The sequence below is a fragment of the Chiloscyllium plagiosum genome, chromosome 16, assembly GCF_004010195.1.
Source record: "Chiloscyllium plagiosum isolate BGI_BamShark_2017 chromosome 16, ASM401019v2, whole genome shotgun sequence".
Classification (NCBI taxonomy): domain Eukaryota; kingdom Metazoa; phylum Chordata; class Chondrichthyes; order Orectolobiformes; family Hemiscylliidae; genus Chiloscyllium; species Chiloscyllium plagiosum.
Genome location: NC_057725.1, coordinates 2437317 through 2456625, shown reverse-complemented (window position 1 = coordinate 2456625; position 19309 = coordinate 2437317). Strand labels below are relative to the sequence as shown.

At 42.2% G+C, this 19309-nt stretch overlaps 1 protein-coding gene across 2 annotated transcripts; it reads right to left on the bottom strand.

Moving 5' to 3' along the window:
- Positions 1-6925: 6925 nt before the first annotated feature.
- Positions 6926-13661, bottom strand: fgf4 (fibroblast growth factor 4). 2 transcript variants are annotated; one of them, XR_006314004.1, is made up of 4 exons: positions 13092-13661; positions 12206-12309; positions 9772-10050; positions 6926-6976 (listed from the first exon to the last, which is right to left on the bottom strand). XR_006314004.1 is itself a non-coding variant. In XM_043706360.1 (3 exons), exons 1-3 carry the CDS (start codon positions 13399-13401, stop codon positions 9874-9876), a joined length of 591 nt encoding a protein of 196 aa, XP_043562295.1. In that variant the 5' UTR covers positions 13402-13661; the 3' UTR covers positions 7120-9873. The 2 variants fall into 2 exon arrangements, 1 of the variants encoding a protein (XP_043562295.1); XM_043706360.1 differs by lacking the exon at positions 6926-6976 and having other exon boundaries at positions 7120-10050.
- Between the last annotated feature and the right edge of the window lie 5648 nt (positions 13662-19309).

Genomic DNA, 19309 nt, shown 5'->3' with positions numbered 1-19309 from the left:
TGTTTATCTATAAAATTTAGAAACGGGTTGCTAATCCCATTGACATAACAGTATAAAAGAGAATCTCTGTTGTGCGAAGGTAATTTATAAGTGTGAAAGTATTCTCCAAATTGGTGTTTGCTGTACTGCTGTTCACTAACAGTTCTTGAGCTGTGAGACATAATGATATTGTAATGACTTCTCATAGTAGTCTTATTTTTACTGAAAAGTCAATATTTTGAAATAATTCAGTATAGAATCTTGTAAAGAAAATACTTACTTAATTTGACACATTGAAGAAAATACACATGAGTAGAAAAAGCATAAATATAAATTAATTAATCATGAAAATATTTAACTGAGAAAGAAAACACTACAATTTAAATATATAGTTTTTAAAATAATATATAATTTGGAAAAACAACAAAATCATGGTTAAAATCACAATCATATTACTGCTGTTCACTAACAGTTCTTGAGCTGTGAGACATAATGATATTGTAATGAATTCTCATAGTAGTCTTATTTTTACTGAAAAGTCAATATTTTGAAATAATTTATTAAATAATATATAATTTGGAAAAACAACTAAATCTTGATGCATGCCATGGTTAAAATCACAATCATATTAATTACCTGAAGCTTCTTGATGTAAAGATATGTAAATGATTCTGACATAAAATAATCACAAGTTGTAACAGGCAAAGAAGAATACAGGACAATTCAAAAACTCAACTCTATTAGAATGAGAAGGTCTGAATCTGTAAGGATACTATGTGACATTTACAGCACCAAAGCAGGTCATTCAGCCCAACTACTCTATGTTAATGTTTATGCTCCAGATGAATGTCCTCCCACTTCTCTTCCTCTAACCTTTTCAGATTAAGATTGTATTCCTTTCTTACTCGCTTATCTATTACATTTTCACAAAAGTGCATCTCTGCTAATTACTTCAAATATTCCTTGTAGTAGTGAGTTCTATATTCTAAACTTTTTTTGTAATGATAGTTCTCCTGAATTTCCTATTAGATTTGTTGGTAATGATCTTATAATTATGGTCCTTATTTGTTGACTTCCCAAAAATGCAAAAATCTTCTTTCTGTTTACTCTATCAAAATGCATTCACAATTTTAAAGACCTCTCATAGGTTATTCATTTCAACCTTCTTTCTGGAGAAAGAGCCTTGACTTTTTCAGTCTTTATGAGTAGTACCACTTGATTATTGTATCATTCAAAGAACACATTTCTGTACATGTTCAGTGATTTTGTATCTATTTATAACCAAATTATAACCTACTCAATAGATCTGCGCACACTTTCAACTTTGTCCATTGCAAAAACTGGTTACTGCATTGTCTAAATTATAATATGGATTGCACTTCAGAAGTACTTCATTGGTTGTAAAACACCCTGGGATGCTCTGAGGTCATCAAAGGGACTTTATAAATTCAAGCTCTTTGTTTACATTAAACATTTTTTGTGGTCCCATTTGTAATGGAGAATTCCTGAGTAATGGAATCCTCCAGCTTTGCCACAGCTGCACTGTGACCCCTGACAGAAAGATATAATTTCAGCTTGACAAGTTTACAAAGGCAATTATTAATTAAAATGCAGGCTTGGAAATTTATGATAGATTATTAAAAATAAGGACAGCATGTATGACTTCAAAATGCATATAAAAGTTTCTGTTAAACCTTGATCACATTTGCCTCTACTGTTCTCCTTTGGTAGTCCTTCAGGGTCAAAGATAACTTGCTTCACCTCCAGGGTTTGTGGTGAGGAGGGAGGGAAGAGGGCAGTTGTTGGTGGTGGTGGGTTCTGCAGTGGGTGAAAACTGATACACATCTTGAAGCTTCAGGTAGATTTATTCCCCAGCAAAATAAGAACATTGTGATTTTAGCTGCGGGACCTTGTGAACATGCCATTGACTTCATGCTTGGTCAAGGACGTAATGTTTAAGGAGTGCATTAAGGAGAAAAGTGAGGGACTTTAGTGGATAGTTGCATGGAAATGGAGATGGAGGGGCAGTGGATTCTGGGTTTGTCCTGGATAAGGCCATGGAGAGAATGGGAGAAACTATAATGAGTTTTAGAGTCAAGATATTCCTTGATTGGGAGCCAACATAGGTGAGTCAGTTCCACAATGAGAAGGGAATGGAACCTCCTACAAATTAAACACTGGGACTAGAGATGACCTCAAGTTTTGGAAGGTAGAAAGTCAGAGTCCAGCCGTGAGTGCTTTAGAAAAAAACAAAGCCATAAATGAGGGTTTCAACAGCAGCTGAGCTGTTGGGGGTGGGGTCAGGCAATGCCACAGAAGTGCATGGCAAGAATCTGAGCTTTGATGCTCACCTTAATAAATGTCACATCACGGTTGTGAATAGACTGGATCCATCTCAGACTGCTGCCATAAAATTGATAATTAGTGAATGGAATTTGGAATGGGGATGTACAAACGCTGTCTTCAAGCCTTTGTAATGTTAAATTAGGGGAAGTATCTAATCATCCATAACTTCATATCAGATGGGCCAAATTCGACAGTAGAGAATATGTCTGGGTTAGAATGGAGTGCTCTCGGTATTCATATATAAAATTAAGATGTTGCATGTTATGAAAGGGCAATACAGAACTGGGAAATAGGTGGTGCTAATGAGAGATCCTTGAGAGTACCAGAGGTAACAGTGTAGGAAGAGGAAGAGAAGACGTTGCAAGTTATGCTCTGCCTACAATTAGGCAGATAGGAAAGCGCACATGTGAGAGTTGGGTGACGGTGCAAAGGTGCTGGAGGGAAATTGTGTTATCGGCCATGTCAATGACTGCAGATAGGACAGGAAGTACAAAAGGGAGAGTGGATATTTGTCACTGGCACGTTTGATATCGTTTGTGACTTTGATCTAAGCAACTTTAGTGTGTGGAATGTGTAAAACCTATTTGGATGGTTTCCAATGTGGAGTTCAAGGAAAAATCAAAGTATTTGGGAAGCTTTGTTCAAGGACTTTAGAGACAAAAGACAGGTTGGAGAAAGGATGGCAGTTTGGAAAGATGATATGGTAAAAAGGCATTTTTTTAGGCAAAGAGCAAGTTTAAAGCAGAACAACACCTGAAGAGAGAGTCAACAGGTCAGACAGCATCAGTGGAGGGAAATAGATTTAAATTCTCAAGTGCAATATGATTCTTCTTCAGAACGCATCTTCTTCAGAAGAAGAGACATATTGTACTCAAATCTTTACTCTGTTACTCTCACCATAGATGCTGCCAGATTGTTGGGTTTCTCTGGCATTTTCTATTTTTATTTCAGATTTTCTGCATGTACAGTATTTTGCTTTTACACAGAGAGAGTGAACTGTTTGAAACATTGACTACCATGGGGACTAGAAAGGGACATTGGGTGACCAGAAATTTAATGGGAATTGCTTCAAAAAAACAGAAAGTGGGTCCCATGAAAATGATGAACACCGAGAGGTAATGAGGGCACATAGGAGAGACAGCAGGAATGGCACAGTGGCTCAGTGGTTAACACTGCTACCTCACAGCGCCAGGGACCTGGGTTTGATTCTAGCCTCAGGCATCTGTCTGTGTGGAGTTTGCATATTCTCCCTGTGTCTGTGTGGGTTTCCTCCAGGTGCTCCAGTTTCCTCCCACAATCCAAAGATTTGCAGGTTAGATGAGTTGGCTATGCTAAATTGACCATAGTGTTCAGGGATGTGTAAGTTAAGTGCATTAGTCCGGGGTAAATATTGAGTAATAGGGTGTGTAAATGGATCTGGGTGGTTTCATCTTCCGAGGGTCGGTGTGGACTTGCTGGGCCAAATGGCCTGTTACCACACTGTAGGAATTCTATGATAAACCTGTGAGTTCAGGGGTAAGGCAGAGCAGATCATTAAAGTGAGTTTAGTGGGGTGGGCTAGTGTAAACAAATAGCATGGTAGAGGCATCTGGTCATCCATCAGCTCTTTATATTTTTTGTTGTTGGTGGTGAGGGGGGAGGGAACAAGAGAAAGTACATTAAGAAGATATACTGCAATACAGGAAAGGAGCCAGGGATGACCAGTGAAACCCAGGATGATCCTGGAATAATCAATAGTTTTCACAAATGAGAAAATGACCTGAGTTTTTCAAATGATCTGGCCAGATCTGACAAACAAATGGCTAAACCAGTTGCCAACCAAACCCTTTCAAGACTGTGACTTTTGACTTTAGGGAAGTGGAGATGGGACCCTTTTATGAGAACAACAAAAATGAGATCAAGAAAGAATAATGATTTTATTGAGAATTAGGACATCAAAGTGGATGTAAAACTGTGGATGGAAGAGTAAATAAGTAGGTGCAAAATGTTGTTTACTGTTTACAAGTGTCTGATTTCTTCCTCCCAGTTGAATTGCAGCATTTGAAGTTAGTAATATAAATTAATGTAGTCAAGAAACTGCATTATTCTGCAGTACTTGTGCTTTCCCTGGACAGCATTATTGCTCATCAGATTGCTTTAATCATTGTTTAGAATCTAACTCAGTTTTGTTCACAGTGGAATGGTTAAAGCACCAGCTCAATAATAAAACCAAACCCAGTCATATAGGTTTTTTTTAATAGTGCACACAATAATTTTCAACATGATTGGTGAGAAGGCAGGAAAGTGGTTTTGATCAGTCATAATCTCATTGAATGGTTGAGGAGAATTGATGGGCTTAATGCCCTACTTCTATGCATCATATCATGATTTTATATTCAACCTCAAGGGAAGGGCAAGGTAAGAAGACCTGCTGGTATGGGGAAAGCATGTGATGTGAGAATTACAGAAGCACCAAAGTCTTGAATACTGGTCAGACTTGGGGATATTACAGAGGAATGGCATTGCAGCTGGCTGCTGGAGATAGTGGATAAGACCATTGAAGAATGTGAAAATCAGTGGCATTAATCTGTCCCACACTCCAACAAAGGGAGGCAAAAATTGATTAAGGATGGTCAGCATGTTTTTGTATGGGGAAAATCGTGTCTCACAAACTGGGTTGAGCATTTTTAAGGAAGTTACCAAACGGATTGATGGCAGAACAGTAGACTTTGTTTATTTGGATTCTAGTAAAGCCTTTGACAAGTTTCTGCAGGGTAGACTAATTACTGTCAAAAAGTGTGGCACTGGAAAAGCACAGCAGTTCAGGCAGCATCCAAGGAGCAGGAGAGTCAACATTTCGGGCATAAGACCTTCAGAATGTTGCCCGACCTGCTGTGCTTTTCCAGCGCCCCATTTTTGAACTCCATTGTAGATTAATTAGTGAAGTTAGGTCACATGGGATTGGAGGAGAAAGTGAGGTCTGCAGATGCTGGAGATCAGAGCTGGAAATGTGTTGCTGGAAAAGCGCAGCAGGTCAGGCAGCATCCAGGGAACAGGAGAATCGACGTTTCGGGCATAATTCCTGAAGAAGGGCTTATGCCCGAAACGTCGATTCTCCTGTTCCCTGGATGCTGCCTGACCTGCTGCGCTTTTCCAGCAACATATTTCCAGCACATGGGATTTGAGGTGAGCTTGCCAATTGACAATATAATGGTTTAACAGCAGGAGATAGAGTAATGGTGAAACGTTGCTTTTTGAACTGGAGGCCTGTGACCAGCGGGGTTCCACAGGGATTAGTTCTGGGTCCTCTTTTGTTTGTCATTTATATAAATGATTTGGATGAGCATACAAAAGGCATGGTTAGTAAGTTTGCGGATGACACCAAACTTGGTGGTATTGTAGACAGTGAAGAAGGTTTTCTAAGATTACGAAGAAATCTTGATCAAATGGGCCAATGGGCTGAAACAATGGCACCTGGAGTTCAATCTGAATAAATTGAGGTATTACATTTTGGTCCTACAAAAAAAGGGTAGGCTTATACAATTAATGGTAGGGCCTTGGGCAGTGTTGTTGAACAGAGAGACTTAGGGTTGAAGGTACATAATTCTTTGAAGTTTGCATCATATATAGACAGGGTGGGTAAAAAGGCATTTGGCACACTTGTCTTCATTGCTCAGTCCCTTGAGAACAGGAGTTAGAAAATCATGTTGAGGTTTACAGGCCTCTTCTGGAATACTGTGTCCAGTGCTGGTCGTCCAGTTATAGGAAGGATATTATTAAGCTGGAGAAGGTCCAGAACAGATTTACCAGGATGTTGCCAGGTAGGGCGGTTAGAGTAATAAACAAAGGCTAGATAGGCTGGGACTTTCTTCACTTGAGCGTAGGAAGTTGAGAGACAATCTGATCGAAAGTTTGTAAAATAAGAATGGTTGTTGTCTTTTCCCTCAGATGGAGGATTTCAAGATTAGGGGGCACATTTTTAAGGTGAGAGGAGAGAGATTTAAAAAAGACATGAGAGAATTATTTTACACAGAGGTTGGTTCGTGTGTGGAATTAACTTCCTGAGAAAGTGTTGAATGTGGGTACAATTATAATTTTTAAAAGACATTTTTATAAATACATGAATAAGAAAGGTTTGGAAAGGCAAGTGGGACTAGTTTAGTTTGGGATTATGTTTGGCATGAACTGGTTGGACCGAAGGGTCTATTTCCATGCTGTATGACTCTATGACTCTATAACTGAGCCAATCGGGGGGCGGAGGGTACAGGCTAAAAGATCCATACAGATATTTCAACTGTATTGTAAAATAGTGCACTTTGTGGTTTCTCTGAAAAGAATGAGGTATATTAATTGTCACCAGTGACAATGCAATGATAGGTCAGAGAAACTCAAATTTCTCTGTCCACTTTTCTTACTATCATGGTTTAATTTAGTGCTCAGATTTACATTTTATATTTTCTACCTTTATTGACCTGTGTAAGATCAGACTTCATTCTTTCAAAGCTGAAAAATTCCAAGTTTAACATTCTTTCCTCATGATCCCATCTTCTGATGTTGAAAATCAGTCTCATGGTTATTTCCGGTACCGTCTCCAGAGTCTCCATGTCTCCACGGTGCCACAGTGATCAGAACCCATGATAGTTATAAGAGGAAACTGATAACACATAGAAACCTGGAGAATCATTTTTATGTGGTTAGTCCATTTAGTTCTTTTCCCTCTTTGTACCAACATTTCAAGATTGTGCTTAAAATCAGTTCATGTTAGTCGTATCAATAACAACACAATTTCAGAAAATACATTAAAATTACGTTTTAATTCATACACTGGCACAGGTAAAAGATAAGCTTTCATTTATATAATTCCTTTCAATGTGCACGGCACATACATATACAATATTAAACATCAGCTGTATAAAACTACAGGCACATTCCAACAAAATTTAAAGCTTAAATATTATTTGACAACCATATCAAGTAATATTCTAAAATCTCAGTGTCTGTACATCCCAAGGCATAATTAACAGGGACCTTCAAGGCAACTAGTCAGCCTAACAAGTTCATTTAACTGTCTTCTCACTGTCTCATTGCATTTCAAATGCTGTACTAACCTTGACTTAGTATAAGATAGCAAATTGGAAGTGGAGTATTAGTTAATAGAAATGCATAGGTTTTCACTAACATTTGGGTTCAGCGAGCTTCTTACAGGCTGTAACAAATATAGATATATTGTACTGAGTGTAATTTGCATGGGAATATTATCAGAATGCTATACTGACTGAAAACAAAAGTTGTATACTAAATATTTCTGTAAAAAAATTAGACAAACTGAATATTGATGTGAAAGTGACATAAATTATGTTTTGAATTGAAAACTGTCTGGCAAAGTCTCTCCCCAACAAGTTATTTGTCTTTCTCACCTGTTGTGTACTTCCAGTAGATTCTATTTTCCTTCCATTTCAGATTCCTGTGTATATTTTTGACTTCCTTATTGTTATTCATTGCTGGTGAATCCTGCAAGATTCCCACCCCCAATGTTTCAGTAATAATTTGAACCTTAGACTTACATGTGCTGTGCCAGTGAAGAATGCACATTTAATTTAATGCCAAATTAAGGAAACTGGTGACTCTACATGCCCATAACAAGGAACAGAAATTTATGCCTCAGGATGATGACAATGATTCAAATTATACAGATTATCGGAACGAATACAAAACACCAGTAATTCACTCACCAAACATTGACACACTAACCCCACTGAAGACAAAGCAGACGATCAGAAATGGATGCATTAGCATGGAGATATTTCAATTTATAAAAAAAAACACAGGCGGAAAGAGTTAACCTCGTCCTGGTAAGATTTTTGCCGGTCTCATTTTGGATTTGAGTACCGTCCTTCCAGCAGCTCATCCTCACTAAAACATTGAGGACCCTTAAAAGTTCTAGAAAACACCAAGTAGCAGCTTATTAAAAGGAATGTTGAAAACTGAACTGAACTTTCTGTTGCTGTCGGATCGATGGAGTGTCAAACCCAGGAGTTAGAGCTTTCCACTTTCCTCCCCATCCTCACCATAGCAGCAAAGAGCAAGGCAGAAGTTTTTAATGAAGGACTTCAGAATCCCTGTCTGCACTTTTGTGACAGCCCCCATTTGAACCATCTAACTGGACCTTCAAATCCACGCATGAATGGGCAACATTTGTCTCTTTATTTGAGTTGAAACTCTGAAAGGGGGGTTGTTCTTTTCAACACCAGTACCAACCGCCCTCCCCACCACACTCACCCCCAAACGTATTGTTTGAGTAAAATGTGCTGCTGTTTTCTTTTGCTTGGAGGGCGGAGGTTCGGTTTGAAAAAAATATATAAAGAAAATATAGGGTTACGCAATGACCATATAGTGCAGTCTAACAGCTGTCTGCAAATATTTTCACCATGATTATCCGTACTAAAAGTAAATCGCTGGGTAAAGATAGCTCAAACGTGACAAGGCTCAACTAGGATGCAATAGACGCCCCACTGGCTACCCTTGGCTACATATGGTAGTATGTTGACTTAAGATCACCGCTATTATGTCAGGGGCAAACTCGCAGTCTTGAATTACTATGCCGCTTTTGGGAGGAGACTATACCTTTGCTTTATTCGGGGTTCTTAAAATGAGGTAGATAATTATTTGATTGTAGGAATGGAAATCTGCAAGAAAGCAGCAGCTTTTTACATCTCCTCCACAAAGTTAAATCTTGCCCAAATTCATTGCAGATGCCTTGGTATCTTTATTCATGTGGGTTGGTAAAAGAAGAACTATTTAGTGCCCGTGAGGTATATTAACGATACAAACTGGGTCCAAATCAACTTGTTCTTTGACGTGCCATAAATAGGATTGAAAATACTCCTTTGAAGCATCTGGGCACTTACAATACTAAAATGTTGAAGCCTGTAGGTAGGTTAAGGATAGCTTCTGACCTGAAGATCTGACAAAGATTGACTGCAGGAGAGTTCAAAGTTCAGCAGCAGCAGATCTAAAAACAGATTTGAGGGTTAGGACTTCAACACTGTACTTTCCTCAGCAGAAGTAGACGGATTCCATTGAAATTACACAGCAACGCCACACAACGGAGGTCAGATACCAAGCATTGTCACAAGCAGATATGTAAAAATGAACAGATTTACTAAACCTCATGGATGAAGACTAAGACTCTGTGCCATGAGAAACGATTCATTAAAAACCAACACAACACGAATCTCCATTACACCAGTGCAAACCCATTGCATAAAGGAATTCAGTTTCACAATTTTAAACATGACAAGCACACCTGTGACAAAGTCTAAAGCACACGAGGCATCACATTTGTATATTTCCTTGCACAGCGTTTGCAGAAATATAAAACCAGTACAACTATAAATAAACATTCTGAGCAAAATATACATCCTTAAATATTTAGTCACAATTAATTTAAATATATGATACACCTACTCATCTTGCATAAAACTTTCCTGAAAGTGCACCGACCGTGGTTGAGACCCCAACCTACAATTAGTCCCTCCCTGCTGAGGTAAGTTCTGAGGTGAGCCCCTCTCAGATTCTCGGTAGAAAATGAGTCATGGTCATGATCGGAGTCACTTTGTTCCCCTTCTTCGCTTTGCCGGTCTTGCTTAATGCCATGTACATGGTTGGGTATGCGTTGGACTCGTAGGCGTTATAATTATTGGGTAGCAGTATCTCGTTGAATTTGCATTCGTCATTGTAGTATGTCTGGAACGTAAGAAGACAGTTCTTAGTGGGACTTTTTGTGGCTGCTTAATCTACTATTGCAAAACCACGGATGCCCAATTCATTTACTCTCCAAGTGTGTACACGCGGAAGTTTGTACTCGGAAGTTTACGCACGAAGTGATGCCACACCGACCAATGCACCACAGGGTTTTACCAAGATGGAGAGGTTCCGGTGTTGGACTGGGGTGGACAAGGTCAGAAATCACACGACGCCCAGGTTATAGCCCAACGGTTTATTTGAAATCACAACTGTTCCGAACGCTTGTGATTTCAAATGAACCTGTTGGAGTATTAGCTCGTGTCGTGTGACTTCTGACCAGGTTTTTACCAACACTTTGTAACCTGTAATTTCTTATGACCTTGGCTTACATTGTTGAGGTTAGCTATCACAGTGCACCCTTATTTCAGAAATGCAGTGAACGTTTCTGAGCAGTTGGTTGGTCTGTATTTATCAGGGACCCAGAGACCTCGTCATTTTCCCCAGAGCATGGCAGTGCGCCATTGAAATCTACCTAGAGAGTTGTTAGCTCGTGTTGTAACCCTTAATGCTGGCTCTCAATATTTGCTCAGAGACCAAAAAAAAAAGCTGCAAATGCTGGATCCAAGGTAGCCAAGCAGGAGGCTGGGACAACCCAGCAAGCAAGGCAGCATCAGTAGGTGGAGAAGTCAATCTTTGGGGTATAACCCTTCTTCAGGACTGAAAGGTTACACCTGAAACGTTGACTCCTCCAGCACCTGATGCTGCCTACCTTGCTGTGTTCCATCAGCCTCCTGCCTGTCTCTGGTGATGCTGCCTGGCTTGCTGTGTCACCCCAGCCTCCTTCCTGCCCCTCCTGATGCTGCCTGCCTTACTGTGTTCCCCCAGCCTCCTGCCTGCCCCTCCTGATGCTGCCTGCCTTGCTGTGTTCCCCCAGCCTCCTGCCTGTCCCTCCTGATGCTGCCTGGCTTGCTATGTCACCCCAGCCTCCTTCCTGCCCCTCCTGATGTTGCCTGCCTTGCTGTATTCTCCCAGCCTCCTGCCTGTCCCTCCTGATGCTGCCTGGCTTGCTGTGTCCCCCCAGCCTCCTGCCTGTCCCTCCTGATGCTGCCTGGCTTGCTGTGTCCCCCCATCCTCCTGCCTGTCCCTCCTGATGCTGCCTGGCTTGCTGTGTTCCCCCAGCCTCCTGCCTGTCTTGCTTGGATCCAGCGTCTGCAGCTTTTTTTGGGTCTCAATATTTCTTCATCAGCTTTCTTTACCCGTGATCGCTTCAGCGTAAACCGCGGAGCTCATGGTCAATTCAAGAGCCGCTCTCCAAGTTTAACTGAAACGTGTTATTTGCATTTTTTAAAATTGCTCTCGATCGGATTCTTCTCTGTTTTAATCACATGTAGCGCCTCCTGTTGTCTGGCACTGTGGGACCACTGAGGCTGGCTCCAAGGAAGGTGAGCGGAAATCTCCCCGAGTGGTGATTCATGAGGAGTGAGACTTCCGGAGTGAGAGCTCGCTATAAAGTCAGTGAAACATGGCACGCAGTGTTAAATGGAATATGTTCCCAGGTGACAAGTAAAATAGTGCAAGAATTGGCAGGTAGGAGTCTTGCCTGATAAGTCAAAATTCTGTACGGGAAGAAAGCCGTTATTCTAGATGTGGGAAGACCGTACAATATGGGTGGTCCACTTTGAGTGATTCTATTTGACGCTGGGGAGGACAGTAGGTGCATGTGCAGCCTGGTAATGCAAAGAATGGAATGCACTGAAAGACGGACGAGCTAAAATCCAAGGCTGCAGGATCGATTTATATTTCACCCGACAGACACTACCCCACCCCATCCACACACAATAAAATATACGGTCAGAAGTCACACAATACCAGGTTATAGTCCAACAGGTTTACTTGAAATCACAAGCGTTCGGAGCAGTTGCGATTTCAAATAAAGCTGTTGGAGTATAACCTGGTTCTGACCTTGTCCACCCCAGTCCAACACCGGCACCTCCACATCAATAAAATCTACTACACAGCTCTCTTTAAGAAGGTGGTCCTTGTCCTGTGGCCAGACCACACATAATAGACCCTCAAAGTGTCTTCTTGAGTACACCTTCGCGTGTCATCAGAGTGTGATAGGAGCGGTCTCTCAGGCTGACTGGTTTGTACTCACAGATCCGTAAAGCTTGCCTTTGCTATTCATAGCCACAAAGAGGCCGCTGGTCACCCCGAGCAAGCTGACAACTCCCCTCCGCACGGGAGAGATTTCCAACAGACCTGTGCAGAGAAAACGAAAACATGTTAACCTGTTTCCTGCTTTTATTGCGAAACACGAAAACAACAAAACCACAAGCTGGTCGGGGGCGTTTGATCCTGTGACTAAATCTCCTGCAGGATTAGCAAGCTGTTGAACACGGTCAACTCTGCACCGAGGTCCAGGGAGTCACAACCACCTGATGCGTTTTCCACATCAGAAACGAAGATGTAAATATAAAAATACAATGTCACTCAGAGCGGATTCATTGAGTGTTTAATCAAGCGGTTAGTGAAATGGGTCTGCACATGGATGGTAGGTTATCTCGGAACTGGCAAGAACATAACACACAGTGAGGCCCTCCGCATTTGCATATGTTAATGAGTCAGCGTGATTAATGTAACCCCCAACGGCATGAACAGTGATAAACACAGGACACCTCACCCCGAGTCACCTAAACAAGAGGGTAATGAGGCAATAAGCGCAGATTGAGGGGCACTTGTTACTATCTGACAAGCTGCTTCTTACCTCCGCGTGTTATCATGAACTCTCCCTCCACAATATTAGAAACATCCATGAAATCGATTGATTATGCAACAGAAATGTCTCTGCGAGTAACCGATATTTTCTAGATGTACATCAGGTGTCCCAGGGAAATAAACATATCCAGACATTTTTTAATACAAGAAAATAAACCTATCCAACCTAAATCTGAACTAAAGGCAGTATAATATCTGTTGGGGTGTGCAGAGGCTGTGCTAGCTCCCACATGATAACGTCTAGTGGTACATGGGCTAATACTCACTGTACCGACTCTCATCGTGACTTCCATTTATTCTTCCATCGGACAACACTTGCAGATGAAACCCGATGCCTACATTGCAGTAAAGCCGCCGTAGCCTTTTGATGCCCAGTAAATAGTCAGTGTCCCGGCTGATTTCCTTCATCTCCCCGGGGATTCGGGGCATGGAACGGGACAAGAGGGTCTCCCATCTGCGCTCCACGGTGGCGTTGGGCTGGCCAGAGACAGGGGCAGAGCGCACGACACCAGAGGTAATTCCGAGGAGGAGCAGGAGAAGCGAACAGGCCGGTTGAACTGTTGTCTTGCAGACCATCCTGATCAACGCGTGCACACGTGGTTGGGAATCGATTGCACTAAAAATACCTCGACTCTAGCTCCACTTTCTCGCTTTATTTTGGGCGCACATTTAAAAAAGCAGCAGAAACGCTCAGCGTGTGTTATGAACTGCTCTTTACATCTGTAGGTTGCATCAGGAGCCCCCCTCTCTGAAGAAGCGGCTCAGGGAAGTTTATTTGAACTTTGCAAGCCGCGTCAAATGATCAGTTTGGGAGTCAGGGGAGAGCTCTCTGTGAAGTCTTCTTCCTCTGACAGTACAGCCATCCGGTCTCCCCTGACCACGATATTTATATCTATCTGCTGGCTTACCCTATTACATCACCATCTCCCTCTACTTTACACTCATTGAATCCAACTTCCCGAATACGCATCATGGAGAGAGTCATGCGCTAAACGCTTCAGACTGGACAAACTTGTTTTGAAATTAAGTTTGAAAACTTTACTGCCTTTAAATATATAGGCACGTGAAGAACGTAGATATAAACAGTAAGCGCAAGCTAGATATATTTAAATCGATAAATATGCAGAATATATAGCAGTATATATAGATATCTATATATAGGCCATATATATGCGGCGGGTGTACATATACATATATTTACTTAGAGATTTGGATAATACTCTTGACTATATGTTGATTGTCTCTCACTCAGGACGCTGGGAAAAGTTAACACTTACTCTGTGGATTCAGACGCCATAAATCTTCAGATTATTTGAATTTTTCTGATGTGTTTATTTCAGTCTTACATGTTATTTCACTTAAACATTTCGCTTCTGCCAGCCACAGCCATGGCGAGAAGATCACAACACCGTGAGCTAGAATATGGACAGTGCGTGAGTATTTGGCAGGGACCCTTGGTTGTATTTGAATATTTTACTGTGTTTGAACACAATAAGAAATGCGCTCCCGTTAATGAGAATGAGAAATCAAACGCTTTCTTAGTTAACACGTCGAGTCCAGTGACGCTTCCTCAGAACTGGGACTGGAAATATCAACTCTGCTGCGTTCTCCACTGATGCTGTCAGACCTACTGAATTTCTCTGATTTTGCTCACTTCAAATCTCCAGCATCCGCAGCTCTGAGGAAGGGTCACTGGACAAGAAATGTTAACTCTGACTTCTCTGCACAGATGCTGCCAGACCTGCTGAGCTTTTCCAGCCATTTCTGTTTTTGTTTCCGCAGTTCTTTCTTTGATCTGTTCAACATGGTCTTATTTTAGATTTATACTAAAAAAAAATCGGGCCTTGATTTAAATGGCTCCCCATTGGCATTAGGTTTAGTATTGAGCGGAAGGGCTTATGCCAGAAACGTCGATTCTCCTGTTCCTTGGATGCTGCCTGACCTGCTGCGCTTTTCCAGCAACACATTTTCAGCTCCAATTTCTCAATATCCAGGTTTGTGTTGGACCTGTTCCAGAAGCAAGTCAAATGGTAACGTTTACAGAACGTCCCGTCACATCCTCCAGCATCTTGAAGTCGAGACAGGTGGTCAGGTGTCAGAACCTTTGGACAAGATCCTGCACGCTGTGGTTAACATCAGTCAGGCCCCTCTGGTCCAGGAGTCATTTTGCCTTTCTCAGTTTCAGTAATGAGGAGTCTCCTGCTGCCCCTTGTCCGGGAGACATCCCTGAAGAGCTCAGGGTGACAGCTCAGTGGAGATTCGAAACCCAATGACTTTCACAAACTTCTCAGTTGCAGTTTCAGCTTTTCAGTCGGAACACATCCAGCGGCGCGTGTTCGAGCCCGATTCGCGTGTCCGAGAGACACCTTCCAGTTAAACACCTTGAAGTGAAGGGGAAAGTTTCCAGCTAATGCAGACTAGTTGGAGCAAGAGGAGAAGCTGCTGTGTTTGTAATGTTCATGAGCCAGAAATCAATAGCCCGGTTATGGAGACATGGATTCAGTTCTGACTGAACATTCAAATGCAACCATTTCGGGTACAGACAGGGAACAAGACGTTGACTTCAATGATGACCATAGAAACGATGCTCTTGTAAAAGTTAAAAATCACACAACACCAGGTCATAGTCCAATAGGTTTATTTGGAAGTTCAAGCTTTCGGAGCGCTGCTCCTGATCAGGGTCCTTTAGGGAAGGCAGTTCGCTCTGCTCTGGCCTACACCAGACTCAACCCCCACAGCAATGCCTTCCAGTATTCAGAGAATGTGGATGTCATTGGCTGGCCAGCATTTATTACTCGTCCCTAGTTGCCCTTGAGAAAGTATGGGTGAGCTGCCTCCTTGAACCGCTGCAGTCCACCTGCCCGTAGGTAGACCCTTAATGCTCTCAGGAAGGGATTCCCAGGAGTTTGACCCAGCGACTATAAAGGAACGGTGATATATTTCCAAGTCAGGATGGTGAGTGACTTGGTGTGGAACTTGCCCTTGTCCTATCTGGATGGAAGTGGGGGTGGATTTGAAAAGTGTTGTCTAAGCAGCCTTGGTGAATTTTTGCAGTGCATCTTGTAGATGGCACACATTGTTGCCACTGAGGGTTGGTGGTGGAGGGATTGGATCTTGGTGGATGTGGTGCCAATCAAGCGGGCTGCTTTGTCCTGGATGGTGTCAAGCTTCTTGAGTGTTGTTGGCACAATATCCATCCAGGGCAAGTGGGGAATATTCTTGGGCCTTGTAGATGGTCTATCAAACCACTCAGTTCAAGGGCAAATAGGAGTGGGCAACATTTGTGAATTGTTCATTAGATTTGTTAGGTGAAAGTGAGGACTGCAGATGCTGGAGATTAGAGTCAAGATCAGAGCGATGCTGGAAAAACACAGCAGGTCAGGCAGCGTCCGAGGAGCAGGAAAATCGACGTTTCGGGCAGGTGCCCTTCATCAGGGATTCCAGCACCACTCTAAACTTGACTCATTAGATTTGTTTTCCATCTCCAATTGCTGTGGACCTGAACAGCTGGTAATGTTAACATACCCAAATCCCAGAAAAAAAAACCTCAAACAGTAGTGGTGCTGTTGGGGAATTGTGGGGGGAGGAGACCAACGAGAATTTGCGAGAGTGCAGACAACTGGAACCAATTGGATAGTGCCAATCACCCAGCACAGGCATTGTGGGCCGAACGGTCCTCTTCTGGACTGTACTTTTTTCTAATTCCTTGCAGCAATTGAACCCAATATAATTCATATGTGGAATTAAATACGCCGACGAGACAAGGCAGACAACCGAGAGCGATCAGCTCTCCTTGGACCCTGCTTTTGGTGGGGGGGGGGGGGGAATGTTGCGGATGTACAGAAGCTGCTGACTCCGACTCGGTGCGGTTTCAGAGCCGCGGATGATCTCGTTTTGTGTTGTTTCTGTAATAAAGCAAACATGTCTCTCTGCGCTTTTCGCGTCCCTTTTAAGAGAAGTTGGCCACTGACTGGAAGATTCGCATGAGAACCTTTTCTCACGTTCACGTCTGGATGATTCTGTACAATAAAGACCAATCAGTTTGCACGTTGTGCAGGTTTGGGAGTTGTGCAGCCTCACTCCCCTTGGACTCCCTGTTCCACTCCAGCTCCTGGGTTTTTTTTTGTTCCCGGCTGGCTTTTATTCCTCCCGCGTTGTGCTTTGCACACAAGCCCCCATGTCTGACTTCAGGCTCATTTGATCTTTAGGAAAGAGATGCTTGTCTCCTGTTGTCGGTGCTTTTACAGCGACCTTTGGCAAACGCTGGCTTTGCGCGCAGAGAGTGGCGCACCGCCCCAGAGTAAGCGGCTCGCAGGGGGGCCCAGTGTCTAAGCTGGCCTGGTCATTTCACCTGTGTGAGACCACGGCCCACTGTCAACATATACACAAACAAACCCGCAGCGGTACAGGAGCAGGCTATCCGGCTCCTCAGTCTTGCTAACCATTCAATAAGATCCTGCCTGCACTGTTTGTGTTTCCAATTCCACATTCCTATCCATCCCCATCCCTCTGTCTAACAAGAATCCGTCCACTAAATAAATAAATATTCTGAAGAAGGGTCACTGGACTGGAAATGTCAACTGATTCTCCCTCCACAGACCTGCTGACATTCTCCAGCAATTTATGCTTTTATTCAAGAATCTATCCACTATTTAATGACCCCATTTCCACCATCTTCTAAGGCAGAGAGTTCCAAAGCCATTCATGAGGGGAAAAAAAGCCTAATCTCTGTTCTAAAAAAGGCAACCTCCTAATAGAAAGCAGTGCCCTCTTGTTCTGGACTGACCACCCCCGCCCCGAGGAAATATCCTTATACGCGTCCACATTGTCAAGATGATTTAGGATCTTGTAAACTTCAATCAATCACCCACTCATTCTTCTGAACGCATGTGGAATATGTCCAGTCTGACTACCTTCCTTTAGAAGACAACACACTCATTCTAGGTATGGATCAGTAAACCTCTTCTGAATTGCTTCCAATGCATTGTTATCCTTCTTAAAGCATTTGAGGATTTTGAAATATTCAAAATGAGGTGGATATCACTCGGATTGAGAAGTACTGATTATCCAACTGTTGATTTTTCCCAGTTATAAATCACACACCAGGTTACAGTCCAACAGGTTTATTTAGAAGCGCGAGCTTTCAGAGCGCTGCTCCTTCATCAGGTGGTTGTGGAGATGAAGGAGCAATGCTCCAAAAGCTAGTGATTCCAAATAAACCTGTTGGACTATAGTCTGGTGTTGTGTGATTTTTAACTTTGCACACCCCAGCCCAACACCAGCATCTCCAAATCTTAATTTATCCCTAAATTTTCATACAGTTCAGAATGGCAGTGCCCATATATAAACTCTCAGGGCACCTCAAAATGTTGAGTTACCAATTAAGTATTTTTGAAACATTTTCATTGTTGGAATACAGGAAGTAGGGTACCATGACCAACAGTGAACTAAATAACCAGATACTCTTCCACTCATCAGACCTTAGCATGGAAACTAACCCACTTCCCAGTGCAATGCTGTAGGAGTGCCACACTGGTAGAGGCTGGCTTTCAGATAAGCTGTGAAACTGAGATGGAATGAATAGTCTGATCCATAATAAAGACTGAAACCACTGCAAATTAACCTCATTATAATTTCTCCAGGGTCATAATAAATAGAGCACACTGAACTATGAAAGACAATGAGGAAATTTTCCCCCAGTTAATATATCTCCCACAATCATCTTCAGGAAACCTACACAGCTAACTGACACAGCAGTGAGTCTACACAAGTTACTGTCTTTGCTGTTTGAGTTTATGTATCTCTGGACATCAGAGTGCATTTGTGAAAAATTAACAAACAATGAAATTCAGAGCTGATCTTGGAGGAACCGGTGAGGATGAGGTCACAGCATAGGAATAGATAAGTGCATGGTTTTAAATTTGTAACCTTGCTGTAAGTCTACAGTAGTGAGTAGAGTGGGTTCTTTATTGATTATATGTTTTATTGTGATCTGTCTCTTGACTAAATTTTAAAAATATAAACCATAAGTACTAATTTAACCTGGAGCACCATTTTTTAGAGCAAAAAGACAGTGCTATTTTCTAGATCTGTAGATTATGAAGGAGCAAAGATGACCTATAGTAGAGTGATGTGCTTTTCCTGTGGGATGTGGGAGTTTAGGAAGAGTTTCTATGTTGTTGATGATTGTGTCTGTAGGAAGTGTCTTTGGTTGTGAATCCTATCAAATTGCATGGAGCAATACTTGGAGCAGCAGTTAGGTGCAATTAGGAATTTGTAAGAGCTATGGGGTTGTGATGGATGGCAGTTATAGGAGGGTAGAAAAGCCACAGTTACAGTCAGGTAGATGGATTAACTCCAGGGTAGGCAGGATTCGTCTGTGGCTATCCCCATCTCAAATAAGTATGCTGTTTTGGAAAATGTAGGGGATGATGGACTCTCAGGGGAATGTAGCATGAACAGCCAGGTTTCTGGTATCGAGGCT